This window comes from Moschus berezovskii, chromosome 10, assembly GCF_049115385.1.
Source record: "Moschus berezovskii isolate FMDL1 chromosome 10, NW_MosBer_1.0, whole genome shotgun sequence".
Taxonomy (NCBI): Eukaryota; Metazoa; Chordata; class Mammalia; order Artiodactyla; family Moschidae; genus Moschus; species Moschus berezovskii.
In genome coordinates, this window is record NC_142469.1 from 80,215,166 (window position 1) to 80,231,877 (window position 16,712).

At 39.3% G+C, this 16,712-nt stretch overlaps 1 protein-coding gene across 3 annotated transcripts in view; it reads right to left on the reverse strand.

Annotated features, from left to right (window-relative positions):
• HBS1L (HBS1 like translational GTPase) overlaps positions 1 to 454 on the reverse strand; it is a 91,214-nt gene extending 90,760 nt beyond the window's left edge. The window contains exon 1 of one of the 3 annotated variants that reach the window (XM_055432837.2): positions 262 to 432. In XM_055432837.2, the coding sequence (XP_055288812.1) occupies positions 262 to 304 (43 nt within the window). In that variant the 5' untranslated portion in view covers positions 305 to 432. Of the gene's footprint in view, positions 1 to 261 lie in introns of all 3 variants that reach the window. The other 2 variants (XM_055432836.2, XM_055432838.2) reach the window with 2 other exon arrangements.
• Between the last annotated feature and the right edge of the window lie 16,258 nt (positions 455 to 16,712).

Below are 16,712 nucleotides of genomic sequence, written 5' to 3' on the forward strand. Positions count from 1 at the left end.
TTCCCAAAGGAGGCCCAGCAGCACCTCCCCCGCCCCAAATGAAATCAATCCCAGAGGACAAAAATCACGACTTAAAAGAACGCCATGTAACAACGCCATTCGCTAGCACTCAGACGTCCTGCAACTTTCCCCAAACAAGGCTCCTCTGAACTCCAGCCTGGCACCACAAACGAGAAACTTACATATGGAAGGTGGTGCCAACCGTCTGCGAGCCCGGCTGGAACGGTGAAGATAACGTCCTGGCATGATCCTGCCACTTACCTTCATCGTAGTTATAGCCTCGGACATTCCGATGCCGGGCCATGACAGCGGAGAGGGCGTTTGCCACAGCCCCTTACAAACTACCGGCTCAGATACTGGTAACGCGCCAACTGCGGCCCGAAGTACACCTATACGCCATCTTGGCTTCCCGCAGGCCTCAGGCCCTGCGCATGCGCTGCGTCTTATCTGAGTACGGCAACCTCTCAGGGTCAGCCGCCTTCTGGAGGACGCGTGCGTACAACTGGAACTCAAGGGAGGGGTAGGTTTCGGCGTGGCCCCGCCCACAGATAGCTTGATTGACGGGACTTTCGAAAGGGAAGAATTCCACCACGGATGGTTTGTTGTTTTGAACCGAATTTTTCCCCCGGGATGCTTTGACCTACATCAGCGTTCCCAATTATTTTCCTAATTTGGCTTCTGATAATCTAGTGAAAGATGACTGTGCTCAATAAGAGCAGGGACCTTGTCTTATCCAACTTTCATCTTTGGGGCCTATTTAGGCTCTGTTAGGAGTTAACAAACTTTCGGTTTGGTATAAGAATTAGTTAAAATTTTAAAGACGAAAAAGACTCTTATTAAACGGCTGTATTTTCATTGATAACCTAGCCATGATAGGTCACCATGCATTTGTATATGTAATTCGTGTTTTCATGTATATACCCAAGTCTGCATTAATACTTCTGATGACAACTATATGGCTTTAGCTATGGCTGGAAAGGATTATCATCAGTGTCATAAAGGATTTATTGACCGTTCATTAAACATAGTAACATGCTGAGAGTATTCAATATAGATTTAAGACACAGCACTGGCCTTAAATGGTGATGAATGTTACTAATGAACAAATCTACAACCTATTATTAAATGTCATTTCTTAGATCACAAAGTGAAGGATGCTATGTAAAAAACCAACCTCTTGATTATACTGAAGAACTACACTTAGTTTTTGAACTGGTGCTATTTTACATTAAATTATAGAAATAAAAAGCTTACTTTCAAATTTTTATTATCCATAATTGAAAGAGAAAATAATGATACAAATTCAATACAGATTTGAAACTGGCTTGAATGGTATTTTTACATGTGTTTGAAAGTGTCAACTGTTTATTTTTACACAAAAGTAGTTTCTAATTTTATATGACTTAGCAAGGAGATCCAACCAGTCCATTCTAAAGGTGATCAGTCCTGGGTGTTCATTGGAAGGACTGATGCTGAAGCTCCAATACTTTGGCCACCTCATGCAAAGAGTTGACTCACTGGAAAACACTCTGATGCTGGGAGGGATTGGGGGCAGGAGGAGAAGGGGAAGACAGAGAATGAGATGGCTGGATGGCATCACCGACTCGATGGAGGTGAGTTTGAGTGAACTCCGGGAGTTGGTGACGGACAGGGAGGCCTGGCATGCTGTGATTCATGGGGTCGCAAAGAGTCGGAAACAACTGAGCGACTGAACTGAACTGAACTGAAGTGCTTTCTTTATTTTACACTTAAGTTCAGTTACTCAGTCATGTCCAAATCTTTGCGACCCCATGAACCGCAGCACCCCAGGCCTCCCTATCCATCACCAACTCCCAGAGTCCAGCCAAACCCATGTCCATCGAGTCGGTGATGCCATCCAACCATCTCATCCTCTGTCGTCCCCTTCTCCTCCTGCCCTCAATCTTTCCCAGCATCAAGGTCTTTTCCAGTGAGTCAGCTCTTCGCATCAGGTGGCCAAAGTATTGGAGTTTCAGCCTCAACATCAGTCCCTGCAATGAACACCCAGGACTGATCTCCTTGAGGATGGACTGGTTGGATCTCCTTGCAGTCCAAGGGACTCTCAAGAGTCTTCTCCAAAACCACAGTTCAAATGCATCAATGCTTCGCGCTCAGCTTTCTTAACAGTCCAACTCTCACATCCATACATGACCACGGGAAAAACCATAGCCTTGACTAAACTTGACTTTGTTGGCAAAGTAATGTCTCTGCTTTTTAATATGCTGTCTAGGTTGGTCATAACTTTCCTTCCAAGGAGTAAGCGTCTTTTAACTTCATGGCTCCAATCACCATCTGCAGTGATTTTGGAGCCCAGAAAAATAAAGTCAGCCACTGTTTCCACTGTTTCCCCATCTATTTGCCATGAAGTGATGGTACCAGATGCCACGATCTTAGTTTTCTGGATGTTGAGCTTGAAGGCAACTTTCTCACTCTCCTCTTTTACTTTCATCAAGAGGCTTTTGAGCTCCTCTTCATTTTCTGCCATAAGGATGGTGTCATCTGCATATCTGAGGTTATTTATATTTCTCCCAGCAATCTTGATTCCAGCTTGTGCTTCCTCCAGCCCAGTGTTTCTCATGATATACAGCCTTGACGTACTCCTTTTCCTGTTTGGAACCAGTCTGTTGTTCCATGTTCAGTTCTAACTGTAGCTTACTGACCCGCATACAGATTTCTCAAGAGGCAGGTCAGGTGGTCTGTTATTCCCATGTCTTTCAGAATTTTCCACAGTTTATTGTGATCCACACAATCAAAGGCTTTGGCGTAGTCAATAAAGCAGAAATAGATGTTTTTCTGGAACTCTCTTGCTTTCTCCATGATCCAGCGGATTTTGGTAAGTTGATCTCTGATTCCTCTGCCTTTTCTAAAACCAGCCTGAACATCTGGAAGTTCACGGTTCACGTATTGCTGAAGCGTGACTTGGAGAATTTTAAGCATTACTTCACTAGTGTGTGAGGTGAGTGCAATTGTGCGGTAGTTTGAGAATTATTTGGCATTGCCTTTCTTTGGGATTGGAATGAAAACTGACCTTTTCCAGTCCTATGGCCACTGCTGAGTTTTCCAAATTTGCTGGCATATTGAGTGCAGCACTTTCACAGCATCATCTTTCAGGATTTGAAATAGCTCAACTGGAATTCCATCACCTCCACTAGCTTTGTTCGTAGTGATGCTCTCTAAGGCCCACTTGACTTCACATTCCAGGATGTCTGGCTCTAGGTGAGTGATCACACCATCATGATTATCTGGGTCGTGAAGATCTTTTTTGTACACTTTTAGGTAATGTTTATGTTGTAGCTGTTTCTTCATCTGTAAAATGGAGATAGTGATAGCATATAACTTAGGCGGATTCTTTACCAGCTGAGTCACCAGAGAAACATCTAAACAAAGTTGTGAATAATAATTTACACATAGAATGAATAGTAATTCCACATAGAAGGATTTCACACAGAGGAGACCAAGGATTTGGGCTATGGGTTGTAAATTATTGGGAAGTGATAAGTTTTGGAAGAAGGGAGGGGCTACAAAACCATTGAAAGATAGGAGATGTTTCAGTAAGTTTATGCAATCCATTTCAGCATCAGCTCCTGGTATAGGAAGGACTCTTTTATCATAAGCAAATTTTATGATGTGCTTTTAGGTGGAAAGGAAAAAGTCTGAGAGCCTTTCTTGGTGTTTCTCAATTACTTCAACTCAAAATAATCAATATACCAAAGAATATTTTCGGGTGACATGCTCTGAACTCCTCTGGGACTCAGTAAATGCTAGTTCTCTACACCATTCATTGAAATACTTTATATCTGCTTCTCCAGCACCCTAATGTCTGGCAGTTTGAATGTTTGCTAAATAAAATAATTAATTTTAAAAGACATTTATAATATCTTTGTATTATATTTATATAATAACTATAGCTATATAAAGCAAGAGAGTTCCAGAAAAACAGCTATTTCTGCTTCATTGACTATGCCAAAGCCTTTGACTGTGTGGATCACAATAAACTGTGGAACATTCTGAAAGAGATGGGAATACCAGACCACCTGACCTGCCTCTTGATAAACCTGTATGCAGGTCAGGAAGCAAAAGTTAGAACTGGACCTAGAACAACAGACTGGTTCCAAATAGGAAAAGGAGTACATCAAGGTTATATATTGTCACCCTGCTTATTTAACTTATATGCAGAGTACATCATGAGGAACGCTGGGCTGGAGGAAACACAAGCTGGAATCAAGATTGCAGGGAGAAATATCAGTACCCTCAGATATGCAGATGACACCACCCTTATGGCAGAAAGTGAAGAGGAACTAAGAAGCCTCTTGAAACTGAAAGAGGAGAGTGAAAAGGTTGGCTTGAAGCTCAACATTCATAAAACAAAGATCATGGCATCTGGTCCCATCACTTCATGGGAAATAGATGGGGAAACAGTGGAAACAGTGTCAGACTTTATTTTTGGGGGCTCCAAAATCACTGCAGATGCTGATTGTAGCCGTGAAGTTAAAAGACGCTTACTCCTTGGAAGGAAAGTTATGACCAACCTAGATAGCATATTAAAAAGCAGAGACATTACTTTGCCAACCAAGGTCTGTCTAGTCAAGGCTATGGTTTTTCCAGTGGTCATGTATGGATGTGAAGTTGGACTGTGAAGAAAGCTGATCACCGAAGAATTGATGCTTTTGAACTGTGGTGCTGGAGAAGACTCTTGAAGTCCCTTGGACTGCAAGGAGATCCAACCAGTCCATTCTAAAGGAGATCAATCCTGGGTGTTCACTGGAAGGACTGATGCTAAAGCTGAAATTCCAATACTTTGGCACCTCATGCGACGAGTTGACTCACTGGAAAAGACTCTGATGCTGGGAAGGATTGGGGGCAGGAGGAGAAGGGGACAACAGAGAATGAGATGGCTGGATGGCATCACCGACTCGATGAACATGAGTTTGGGTGAGCTCCAGGAGTTGGTGATGGACAGGGAGGCCTGGCGTGCTGTGATTCATGGGGTCGCAAAGAGTGGACACAACTGAGCGACTGAACTGAACTGAACTGATAGCTATATATATTATATAAAAAGTAGCTATATAAATATAGCTATATGTTATTAATTATATAATAATTTATAGCTATGAGAAATTTTAAAAATACCACAAACTATACAAATGATTTAATATCAATTTTTTTAAATTAAAAGTGAAAGTAGCATAATTACATCATGAAGTTTTTAGTACCTTTATTGAAGAATTGTTGACAAGGAATAAACTGCTTTTTTTTTGTTTTTGGCTTCACTTTGCAGCTTGCAGTTTCTTAGGATTCATTTGGCAATATGTCAGTATTTCCTGGAGTTCAGTTTGTTTTCTGTTATCTATTCTAAACTGATAATTTTAAACTTCAATTTAAAATTTTCCCATGTTACTGAAACAACACTGCTCTTGACAGCTACTGAAATACTTAATAGGAATTTTGGAAAATACATTATGATGACTTCTGTACTCTATAATTGTTTTTTTTTTGGTTTTTTTTGGTCTACATCTTGAAATGGTTGGCATGATCTTAGTTCCTCCACACAGATTAAGCCCATTTCTCTTGCAGTGGAAAGTGCAGAGTCCTAACCAATGGACACCCAGAGAATTCCTCATAATTCTTAAAATGAAATAAAGGAATTGATCTTAATCATTAAGAAAGGAACAGCTGGAAAAGAGGGAGAATCATTGTAATTCTGACAGTCGACACAGCATATGAGAAAAGTTCTAGAGTTTTCTAATTAAATGCCTATACTCCAAACAATATAATGAGATATGTAGGTAGAGGATCTGTTTGGGGGGTCCTTTGCAGTTCTGTGATTATGATTATACGTTAATAATGTACATGTATAGTCTGTTGTTTCTTAATATCTGTAATACCATAGACAAATGACTTAATTTTCTTCCTGAGCTTCTAAATTAGTTCTATAACCCTCTGTCTGACCTAATAATATTCTTACACTGCTCTTTGGAATTTCCTCTGACTACCTTCATGTGTAATTCCTCTTTCTTTCTTTCTGTCTGTCTGCCCATCTCTCTCTCTTTTTAAAAAATCATTTAGCTGAGTGAAAACTGGCAAGATCCAATGAATAGGTTCTTAATCAAGATAGAGTTTTGCCCTCAAAGGGCTTGAGGCTGTCCAGGGGTTCCATATTCCACAGAAGCACTGACAGCGTAACTAAACAAACAAGAAGGGATTCAAGGAAGCTGAAACAGATCTTCAAAGGAATTCGGTAGGTGCTTTTTAGATTTCTGTGTGGTATTATAAAGCTTAATGCAGAACATATCAAAACTTTGAAAAGTCAATGGTAAGGTCATGAACTTCATAAGGCAGAATGACTCTACAAGAACAAACTAAAAGTCAAAGTGTTCTATATTTAGATTTGAACTACACTTGATAGGGAATACCAGAAAAGTAATAATGCCCGGGCAAAACCTTCTTCCTACACAGACGTATTCTTTCATCCACCAATCCTGGGCTGTCAAGCACTTTGTCATGAAATACAATAATAAATATGGTTCAGGAATTCTTTATAAGATTCACTTTTTCAAGGTTCATGTTAGTCTAAGTGTTCTAGAAATAACTAATCCTCCAGTTTAAAGTCTTTCAACGGAGTCACATTGCTTACAAAATAAGCTTGAATCCTTGGAAAGACATCAGCATCCTTTGTAATTTCACTGCTGGTTGATTTCATGCCTCACCAGATACCACTCCACCACCCTGCCTGAGGCAATGTATGCCACAGTTCCTACTTTTAGTGTTTCAAACTCTTCCTGCCCCAGGACATTTGCACATACTATCCTTTCTGCTAGAATTCCCTTCAATCTTCATGTCCCCTTTTCTTACTCAGGAGAGTCACAGTAGCATCACACATACTGTTATGCCTTCCCTGACTCTGACGAAATAAGCATCCCTACCTTGGACATTCAGAGTACACTTTGGTTGTTTCTGCTATAATATATGTTAATGATATCCTAATTGCTTATGTTCTAGATATAGATTCCTTAACAGCAGAACATCCTTTAGCTTATTTTGTATCTCCAGCATCCAATATAGTAGCTAATACAAAACTCGAATAAATAATATATATTTTGTTGAATGAATTTGTAACATGTAAAATATATTTGTAAGGTAGAAGAATTTCATAGCTTTGGAGACATTACTATCAATAGGATTCTGGAAAAGGAAACTGTTGGCAAGATGAGAAAGAGAGAATGGGTAATATGGAAATATAGGCTGTGAATAGAAATTTCTACATTACAAATCTTTGTTTTTGTATACCTCCAAAAAAACAAAACATTTGTTCACACAAAAAGTTGTACACAAATGTTCACAGCAGCATTATTCATGATAGTCACAAGTCAGGATCAACTCAAAGTTAATTAGCTGATGAATGATTTTTTTTAAAGTGGTAAATTCATAGAATATTATTTGACAATAAAAAGAATAAATACTAATGATATGCTACCACATGAATGAATCTTAGAAACATTAAACGAAAGAAGTCAGTAGCAAATCAAATATTGCATGACTCCATTTTTATGAAATGTCCAACAGAGCAAATCTAAAGGCAGAAAGTAGGTTAAGGACTGCATAGGGCTAGAAAAGTTGGGGGCAAATGGGGAGTGACTGTTAATGGGCAGTGGGAGTGATAGAAATGTTCTAAAATTGATTGTGGTGATGGTTACACATCTCTGAAAATACACCAAAAATCAAAATTGTAAAAATTGTACACTTTAAATGAATAAGATGTGTGATATGTTAATTTTATATCAATAAAGCTAGTTTCTTTGCAGAGTCTCTTTCAGGGAAATCCAGGATCTTTCACATATTTAGACAATTTGAAGATGAGAATTTCATCCTGTTGAGAAACATGGGTGCAGTAAGAAGTTTCTACAACTTCTCAGCAGAGAAAGTGAAAATATTTAGCACGGTGACAATTACTACAGTGGTTAAGAGCTTCCTGCGTGAAAAGCCTTGTTCTTCCATTTATCAACTATGCAATCTTGGGTCAATTGCTTGTCCTCTGATGCCATATTAACTATGCTGTAAGATGGTAAATAAAACTTGAACAACCTTAAAGGACAGTAAGGATTTAAATGTCCTAATGCCTAGAGAATCCCAGGGAAGGGGGAGCCTGGTGGGCTTCCGTCTATGGGGTCACACAGAGTCGGACACGACTGAAGTGACTTAGCAGCAGCAGCAGTAGCAGCAATTCAAGATAACACCTGAAACAGCCCCTGATACATAGAAAGCATCCGAAAAATTCTCCTAAGACCCCCACTGACTTCCATCGCAGTGGATGGAGCACATCCGGCCCTTGAATGTTATGTTGATCCCCATTGAGACGGGATTGGTCTGATTTCGTGCCTTGGTGCTGACATCTATCACACTGACACCCTTGAACTTTTCCACTGTCTCCAATGATATTGTCCCCATGAGGCTTTCGCATCTTTACTTCCAGGCCTCTTGGTCCATCAGAATATTTAGTACTTTCTTGCCCTTTGGCAAGGCTGATGATTCTCAAATGTTTTCTCAGCTCTGTGCTGTAGCAAGACAACCTCAGGATTTTTTTTAGGGATTTCTCTGGTGGTCCAGTCATTAAGACTTCACCTGCAAATGGAGGGGGTGCAAGTTTGATCCCTTGTCAGGTAGCTGAGATCCCACATGCCTCTTAGCCAAAAATCAAGACATAGAATATACACAATCTTGTAACAAATTCAATAGCCTTTTTAAATGTTCCACATTAAAAAAAAAATGTTTACACAACAGTGATCACTCCCTTAGCATTTAAACAAATTTTATCTGAAACTATTTTGTAGTTACACATATTCGATGGTTAATATGTGTACTTCATTGCCTTATGACAGAGGTGATGCTTTTAATTAGACCTAGAAGTCTACAGCAAAGCATAAGTACATTGAACAAAGCTGGAAAATGCCAACAAATCATAATTTAAAGTAGATTTTCAAGAAATCTGAACTCACCAAACTATAAAAAGATTCATATTTATATTTCATGATTCCAGGCACATACTAGAATTTAAAAATATTTGTTGAAAAAATTATATGAATAGAAAGATTGAATTGTATTTCTATTCTCTCTACAGAAAATATTACAAAATTATTGTCATGGGAAGAGATGATCAAACTGCAGTCAGGTAAAAATGTAGGAAAAAGTAATATGAAAGTGTGATAGGCAATTCATAGATTACTAAGTTATTTTTATGGATTTTATCATCATAAAATTGTGGTATTTGTCAGCTTTTTAAATGTATTTGTCATCTTTTGAGATTCTTTTTTTCAATATAAATACATACTTATTTTTCAAAATAATTTTGAAATCATTTATTTCTTTTCCTAGAGAAGAACTCTAAAACTGAATAAGCTACAGTTTAGTTCAGTCGCTCAGTCATGGCAGACTCTTTGTGACCCCATGAATCACAGTACGCCAGGCCTCCCTGTCCATCACCAACTCCCAGAGTTCACTCAAACTCACGTCCATCTACAGACCTTACCAAACTTGAGTCTACTTTGATAAGCAAAGTCAAGGATAGATAAGCTGATTAATATGCTAATTTCCTCCATTTTATGCCTCTTTTTCAAGCATTGATTAACAATTGCAGCTTCAAAGTCTACAGATTCTTAGAAAAGGAATAAGTAGAGCCGAGGGGAAGATAACCAAGTGAGTAAAGAAAGATCATTTGGTTTGATTGTTGCATTGTCTGGAAAAGCATAACCAAGGGGAATGTATTAGTTCTTATTGGAAATCTGAGGAAAGTTGGATAAGAAAGATCAGTTCAGTTCAGTTCAGTTCAGTCTCTCAGTCGTGTCCGACTCTTTGGGACCCCATGAATCACAGCACGCCAGGCCTCCCTGTCCATCACCAACTCCCGGAATTCACTCAAACTCATGTCCATCGAGTCGGTGATGCCATCCAGCCATCTCATTCTCTGTTGTCCCCTTCTCCTCCTACCCCCAATCCTTCCCAGCATCAGAATCTTTTCCAGTGAGTCAACTCTTCACATGAGGTGGCCAAAATATTGGAGTTTCAGCTTTAGCATCAGCCCTTCCAATGAACACCCAGGATGGATCTCCCTTAGAAGGGACTGGTTGGATCTCCTTGCAGTCCAAGGGACTCTCAAGAGTCTTCTCCAACACCACAGTTCAAAAGCATCGATTCTTCAGCGTTCAGCTTTCTTCACAATCCAACTCTCACATCCATACATGACCACGGGAAAAACCATTGCCTTGACTAGACAGACCTTGGTTGGCAAAGTAATGTCTCTGCTTTTTAATATGCTATCTAGGTTGGTCATAACTTTCCTTCCAAGGAGTAAGCGTCTTTTAATTTCATGGTTGCAATCAGCATCCACAGTGATTTTGGAGCCCCCAAAAATAACGTCTGACACTGTTTCCACTGTTTCCCCATCTATTTCCCATGAAGTGATGGGACCAGATGCCATGATCTTTGTTTTCTGAATGTTGAGCTTCAAGCCAAACTTTTCACTCTCCTCTTTCACTTTCATCAAGAGGCTTTTGAGTTCCTCTTCACTTTCTGCCATAAGGGTGGTGTCATCTGCATATCTGAGGTGATTGATATTTCTCCCAGCAATCTTGATTCCAGCTTGTGCTTCCTCCAGCCCAGCGTTCCTCATGATGTACTCTGCATATAAGTTAAATAAGCAGGGTGATAATATACAGCCTTGACGTACTCCTTTTCCTATTTGGAACCAGTCTGTTGTTCCATGTCCAGTTCTGTTGCTTCCTGGCCTGCATACAGGTTTCTCAAGAGGCAGGTCAGGTGGTCTGGTATTCCCATCTCTTTCAGAATTTTCCACAGTTTATTGTGATCCACACAGTCAAAGGCTTTGGCATAGTCAATGAAGCAGAAATAGATGTTTTTCTGGAACTCTTTTGCTTTCTCCTTGATCCAGTGGATGCTGGCAATTTGATCTCTGGTGCCTCTGCCTTTTCTAAAACCTGCTTAAACATCTGGGAGTTAACAGTTCACATATTGCTAAAGCCTGGCTTGGAGAATTTTGAGCATGACTTTACTAGTGTGTGAGATGAGTGCAATTGTGCAGTAGTTTGAGCATTCTTTGGCATTGCCTTTCTTTGGGATTGGAATGAAGACTGACCTTTTCCAGTCCTGTGGCCACTGCTGAGTTTTCCAAATTTGCTGGCATATTGAGTGCAGCACTTTCACAGCATCATCTTTCAAGATTTGAAATAGCTCAACTGGAATTCCATCACCTCCACTAGGTTTGTTCGTAGTGATACTTTCTAAGGCCCACTTGACTTCACATTCCAAGATGTCTGGCTCTAGGTCAGTGATCACGTTATCTTGATTATCTTGGTCGTGAAGATCTTTTTTGTACAGATAAGAATGATAGCTGGTTGAAAATACTTCACTGAGAAGGTGAAATACTTATCTGTCCGTTCTGGTCTCAATTGAGGCTTTCTGAACATACATTGTTAATGCACACATAACTTCTTGGATCTACAGCCTGTTCACTTCCATGTATCATCTTGAATGCTGCCTATGTACATTTGGTTTAAGGACATATAAAATTCCTTCTGTCCATAGTTCATCAGGTACTCTGTCTATCAGATCTAGTCCCTTAAATCTATTTCTCACTTCTACTGTACAATTGTTAGGGATTTGATCTAGGTCATACCGGAATGGTATAGTGGTTTTCCCTGCTTTCTTCAATTTAAGTCTGAATTGGGCAATAAGGAGTTCATGATCTGAGCCACAGTCAGCTCCTGGTCTTGTTTTTGCTGACTGTATAGAGCTTCTCCATTTTTGGCTGCAAAGAATATAATCAATCTGATTTTGGTGTTGACCATCTGGTGATGTCCATGTGTAGTCTTCTACTGTGTTGTTGGAAGAGGGTATTTGCCATTACCAGTGCATTCTCTTGACAGAACACTTTAACCTTTATCCTGCTTTATTCTGTACTCCAAGGCCAAATTTGCCTGTTACTCCAGGTGTTTCTTGACTTCCTACTTTTGCACTCCAGTCCCCTATAATGAAAAAGACATCTTTTTGGGGTGTTAGTTCTAGAAGGTCTTGTTGCTGGGAGAAATATCAATAACCTCAGATATGCAGATGACACCACCCTTATGGCAGAAAGGGAAGAAGAACTAAAGAGCCTCTTGATGAAAGTGAAAGAGGAGAGTGGAAAAGTTGGTTTAAAGCTCAACATTCAGAAAACTAAGATCATGGCATCCTGTCCCATCACTTCATGGCAAATAGATGGGGAAACAGTAGAAACAGTGGCTGACTTTATTTTCTTGGGCTCCATAATCACTGCAGATGGTGATTGCAGCCATGAAATAAAAAGACGTTTACTCCTTGGAAGAAAAGTTATGATCACCTAGACAGCATATTAAAAAGCAGAGACATTACTTTGCCAACAAAGGTCCGTCTAGTCAAGGCTATGGTTTTTCCAGGGGTCATATACGGATATGAGAGCTGGACTATAAAGAAAGCTGAGTGCTGAAGAACTTATGCTTTTGAACTGTGGTGTTGGATAAGACTCTTGGGAGTCCCTTGGACTGCAAGGAGATCCAACCAGTCCATCCTAAAGGAAGTCAGTCCTAAATGTTTATTGGAAGGACTGATGTTGAAGCTGAAACTCCAATACTTTGGCCACCTGATGTGAAGAACTGACTCACTGGAAAGACCCTGATGCTGGGAAAGATTGAGAGCAGGAGAAGAAGGGGGACCACAGAGGATGAGATGGTTGGATGGCATCACTGACTCAATGGACATGAGTTTGAGTGAACTCCGGGAGTTGGTGATGGACAGGGAGGCCTGGCATGCTGCAATCCATGGGATCACAAAGAGTCGGACACAACTGAGTGACTGAACTGAACTGAACAATTCCTTAGCTGTGGGAAAGGTGTGTATCCACAAAATGCTCCAAGGCACCAACATAAAATTAATAACAAATCAAAAGGCAAAATATTTTTAAATCCCAAGGGAAAATTCAGAGCAAAAAAACTTTGCAAATCAAATTTAAAAGCGTAAAAAGCATAAACATAAAAGGTGGGGTCTGAAAAGGTAAAATGGGCTCTCATTAGAAATCATTTAGAACAGTGAACTGTTTGAGGAATTTCCCCATCCTTGCCTTGTCATGCTCTGTTTTCTTTGAAAAGGCAGAAGGTGAGGTATGGTGTCAGTGCGTTGTTAAGGAATCTAAATCTGGAAAAACTCTGAGAAGACAAGAGTAAAATAATTTAAATAAAAACCATTCAAACCATTTGGGATACTTATTCTTAGGAGGGGCAAGTTAGAAAATCATAAGGAAAACGTTATGTGTGTAAGGCTGCAGGTGATTATCATCTTGGAAAACTGGGCTATGGGACAGTGACACAGCAGTATTGCCTTTATATTGGGCCACTGATTTTGCACACTATCCCATAAAAATCTGTTAGCAGTTTTGAAAAAATTACACTGAGAAGTCGCTTGTACTGATTAACTTTTTATGTAATTTGGTTGACCAAAGATAATTTAGGAGACTTTTAGCTCCTAATTTTTACTTCAACCAGGAAAGGTTTCAATGTGATTAGTCATTTTCTCCTTTTTTTTCCTTATATACTAATTTTTGTTTCTAGGGTATAATTTAAATAAGCAAGAGTTACTTTGACTCTGGTTGAAATGTACATAATTACACTGATATGACTGAGTTTATAGCAATGTTTGTGTTTAGATAAATAATTGAATAGGCATTAATTCTTTTCAAGTAGAACGCTGAGCAACAATTAGCCCTAATGGTTTCCCATCACCACTGTGGTAGATTATACTTTCCTAAAACGTCTACACCAGTATATTCCATCCAACTACTTTCCTTACTATGGAATGTTGGCACTCCTCCACTGAGAGATAGGGGGCTAAATAACCCATTTAAAACTGGGTAGACCTGTGACTACAGTGAAAGCAACATTACATGTCTTTTCTCCCCTGCCATAAGAGTAGACACAGCTTCCACCTTATCCTCTTGGGATGCTTATTCTTGGACCTTGGCCACTTACTGTATTGCTGTTGTTCAGTTGCTCAGTTGTGTCTGACTCTTTGCAGTCCCATGGAATGCAACATGCCAGGCTTCCCTGTTCTTCAGCATCTCCCAGAGTTTGCTCAAACTCATGTCCATTGAGTCAATGATGCCATCCAGCCATCTCATTCTCTGTCGTCCCCTTCTCCTCCTGCCTTCAATCTTTCCAAAGCAACAGGGTCTTTTCTAATAAGTCCACACTTCGCATCAGTTCACCAAAGTACTTCAGCTTTAGCATCAGTCCATCCAATGAATATTCAGGATTGATTTCCTTAAGATTGACTGGTTTGACCTCTTTGCAGTCCAAGGGACTCTCAAGAGTCTTCTCCAACACCACAGTTCAAAAGCATCAATTCTTCACCACTCAACCTTCTTTATGGTCTAACTTTCACATCCATACATGACTACTGGAAAAACCATAGCTTTAGCTATACAGACCCTTTGTTGGCAAAGTAATGTCTCTGCTTTTTAATATGCTGTCTAGAATTGTTAAAAATTTTTTCCAAGGAGCAAGTGTATTTTAATTTAATGGTTGCAGTCACCATCTGCAGTGATTTTGGAGTCCAAGAAAATAAAGTCTGTCACTGTTTCCATTGCTTCCCCATCTATTTGCCATGAAGCAATGGGACTGGATCCCATGAACTTAGTTTTTTGAATGTTGAGTTTTAAATCAACTTTTTCACTCTCCTTTTTCACCTTCATCAAGAGACTCTCTAGTTCCTTATTGTAAAGACGTCAAATAGCCACATGGAAAGACCATGTGTCTAAGTTTCAACATCAGCCTTAGCTGAAGTCTCAGATGACAGCCAGCATCCACAACCATGAGGTTCCAGATGATCCTGGTCCCGTCTTCCAGATGCCCAAATTGATGCTGAATGGGACAGAGAAAACCTATCCTCACCAATCCTATTCATATGGCAGATTTCTGAACAAAACTAAATGATATCTTTGTTTTGAGCCAATAAATTTTGAGATGATTTGATATGTAGCAACAGATAACCAGCAGCAGCAACAGATAACCAGAATAATTATCAACCCAAAACTATTTCACTGGGAGATAACAATAAATGCTTCGATGTTTTAAGAAAGACTCGCATGTACCTGCTGCTGCTGCTACTGCTGCTAAGTCACTTCAGTCGTGTCTGACTCTGTGTGACCCCATAGACGGAAGCCCACCAGGCTCCCCCGTCCCTGGGATTCTCCAGGCAAGAACACTGGAGTGGGTTACGGACTGATAATTCATAAAAATGTTAATGACAAAATTAATGTTCAACACTATAAATTATGATAAATTGTATGACAAATAATAAAAGTTTAGATGGTCTGTTTTAAATAAGGTTTGGGTTTAATAAGCACCTTTTAAATAAGGTGTTTGGGGTTGATTTTTCTTATTTTTTTCTTGGTCACTAGCCACAATTCTGAAAACTGCTTCCTAGGTATTCTATGAATAATCACAAAAGATCTCTTTATTCTGTTTCACTGATATTTTATACTAAAATTACTCAGGAAGGCTAGTGTAACAAGGCCTCAGTTTTCTAATTTTAAAATATATATGATGAAATTCTGTAGTCTCCACTCTTTAATGTGTTACCCAACACATTAATTGCCTGAAAGGTATTAAGGAACAAATGTTTTATTCATTGGTGTATGTGTATTAAAAAAAAAAAAAAACTCAACAAAGAAACATTTGATAAAATGTCCCCTTCCCAAGTAATAATGTGAGTCATTTATGATTTTTAAAAAATATTATTATGTTATTACATTTTAATTATAATTGATTCAGGCTTAAAGACTTTTTATTCCTTAAGTCATTTTCTGAGTAGCAAAAGAAAAAGAGGGCAAGAAATTAAGCAAGGTGCCACTCTCCATGTCACTAAAGTAGTCTTAGTTTCAATACCACACCATTCTCTAAAAGAAGTTTAAAATTTTAGTAAAATCTTTAAGAATAAATTGTTCCCCTCCAGGTGTTTTAGACCAGGCAAAATGTTAGGCAACGTTTTTCTCACACTCAGAACATATTAGTGTACACATATCTGTTTTAATGTACTGGAAAGTATAGGTAAGTCATAGCCATTGATGGTATAAACAAAAAAACAATAAAAAGCTTAAGAGGAAAATGATATTGGAAATTATAATTTTTAAAAACTGTTATTTGGCTGGCAAGGCCAACAGGAAGAGCCAAACATAGACTGAGCTTTATATTGGCCCCTCTTTCTTCTCAGCCCTGGATCCAGGGGTTTAACTTGATGGATTCTGGACTGCTTGTACATAGACTTTGCCTTCTGGCTGGCTCTTTCTATTTCAGGTAAAGAACTTTTTGAGAGTGTACTAATGTCCAAGGAGGGAGTAGTCCCAGGGGAGAGATATTTTAAAGTAGTTTTTGCACTTTACAATAGGCATCCTAGAAAGGTGGTAAGTGGGGAATGTTGAAAGAATCTAGATTGTTATGAGCTATGGTCGGACTGAATTCTGGAGTCCTTCATGTCACAGCAAATTTACAGCATTTAACTTGTGTATCAGAGAAACTAAGTATAGTGGATCATTTATCAATAGAAGCCGTGGCTAGAGAAAACTTTGTCAAGGAGAAATGCATGGAAAGACTCCTTTGCAAAGTAGCGCAAGAGAA